The sequence below is a fragment of the Rhagoletis zephyria genome, unplaced genomic scaffold (genome assembly GCF_001687245.7).
Source record: "Rhagoletis zephyria isolate East Lansing unplaced genomic scaffold, Rhagoletis_zephyria_1.1 Rzeph_scaffold_05131, whole genome shotgun sequence".
NCBI classification, from domain to species: domain Eukaryota; kingdom Metazoa; phylum Arthropoda; class Insecta; order Diptera; family Tephritidae; genus Rhagoletis; species Rhagoletis zephyria.
In genome coordinates this window covers 42,990-44,504 of record NW_016162214.1, presented here as the reverse complement: position 1 = coordinate 44,504, position 1,515 = coordinate 42,990, and the positions used below count along the sequence as shown (strand labels likewise).

The window sequence follows — 1,515 nt, the reverse complement described above, 5'->3', positions numbered from 1 at the left end:
ATTATGTATATTTTTAAGCAGCACTTGAAAAGTCTAAAACTCTTTTTCTGTCTGACTTTATGAACAATAATTCACTTACATATACAATGGGATCGGAATACAGTGAAGCCTGTCCGAGCCAAATTAGCAAGGGACCAGGATTTTTTACAGCCTTATACAAGTTTTCGGCGATATATAGGGTGATTATAAACCCGTTCTTAAATAAACATATTTCGTTGTCTTAATCCACAGTTTCAAATAAAAAGGCTTATGTATATACATATATAGATAAATACATTCCACATAGTGCTATTTTGTCCCTCTGATCTGTGATGTAATTTTTTCTGATTCATAAACAAGGAAATGGATTTCTGTGCCAGCTCATGATGGTAAAATAGAACAAACCTAATAATAAATCTCTCATCTTCCTCTCTTAAGGGCAACACATGGGACAGCTAATCTACTAGTCTAAATGCGCCTTCACCTATAGAGGCAGCCTTCCTGACTTGACTTAACCTCTCTTAACCTAACCCAATAAGATATCGCATTGAATTTTTGTCGAAGAGGTATCCTCTTTCCTTCAAGAATGATAATTGAATTGTGTAATAAAATCAAAAATTAATTATTTTTCTTTTTATTAGGATACCTTGTTAAGAGATGAAGAATAAAATTAAAATTTCGCTGACATGATGCCAGGCCTATTGAATGGCACTAAAAGTAAGAAGGTATTACAGTATTCCCCGCTTATTTGACCTCCGGTTAATTGGTATCCCCGCATAAATTATTAAAAATTTGTGCTATCGAAAAGGAATATACCATCAATAACCCCCTTCCCCCATAAATGTATTCCCTGCTTAATTAAACTAAAAATTTTGCAAATTTTGAAGTGCAATTAAGCGGGAAATACTGCTATTTTTCAAATCCAACTTTATATATTTTATCGCTAAAAAAACTTTTCAAACAAAAAATCTATAAATTTTTATAAATGTTAGGTTTTATGTGTGGACATTAAAACTGGGCTACAGAAACAACACTCTCAAGCCAGGACTCTGGTCATTTTATGTTGCACCTTAAAGTTAACGCAGATCTTTCTTATCATCCTCCTTCTTCCTTATATCCATCAGATGGCACTGTGAACAAAAAATAAGGCTTTACGCAAAAATAGCGTAGGAGCACACTTTAAATATGAAGAAGTGTGGTAGAAAATTAAAAAATATATATATATATTTCGGTTTTACCACGTTGAAACTGTATTTAAAAAAATGAATTTGATATATTTTATGCACGGCTTTCGTATCCCAGATCTTTGCAGTAGAAAAGGAATAAGGGGCCACAAATTTCACCTTTTCACTGATGATTGGATTTAGTCACGTACAATATCATAACGGCATAATGAGTGCCAATTTACACATCAAACGAAAACATTAACCACAAATTGTAATAAATTTCAACAACATCGCAACGTAAGAAACGAAATTCGTTTGTGTTAAGCGAAATTAGCGGCACTCCCCTTCCCAAAGACGCCCACAAATCAAT

At 33.3% G+C, this 1,515-nt stretch overlaps 1 protein-coding gene across 1 annotated transcript in view; it reads right to left on the bottom strand.

Moving 5' to 3' along the window:
- Positions 1-1,055: 1,055 nt before the first annotated feature.
- The window catches only part of LOC108371659 (dynein heavy chain 5, axonemal-like), a 32,050-nt gene continuing 31,590 nt past the window's right edge, over positions 1,056-1,515 (bottom strand). Inside the window, exon 9 of the mRNA XM_017627261.1 lies at positions 1,056-1,109. Within this exon, the coding sequence (XP_017482750.1) occupies positions 1,056-1,109 (54 nt within the window). The remainder of the gene's footprint in view (positions 1,110-1,515) is intronic.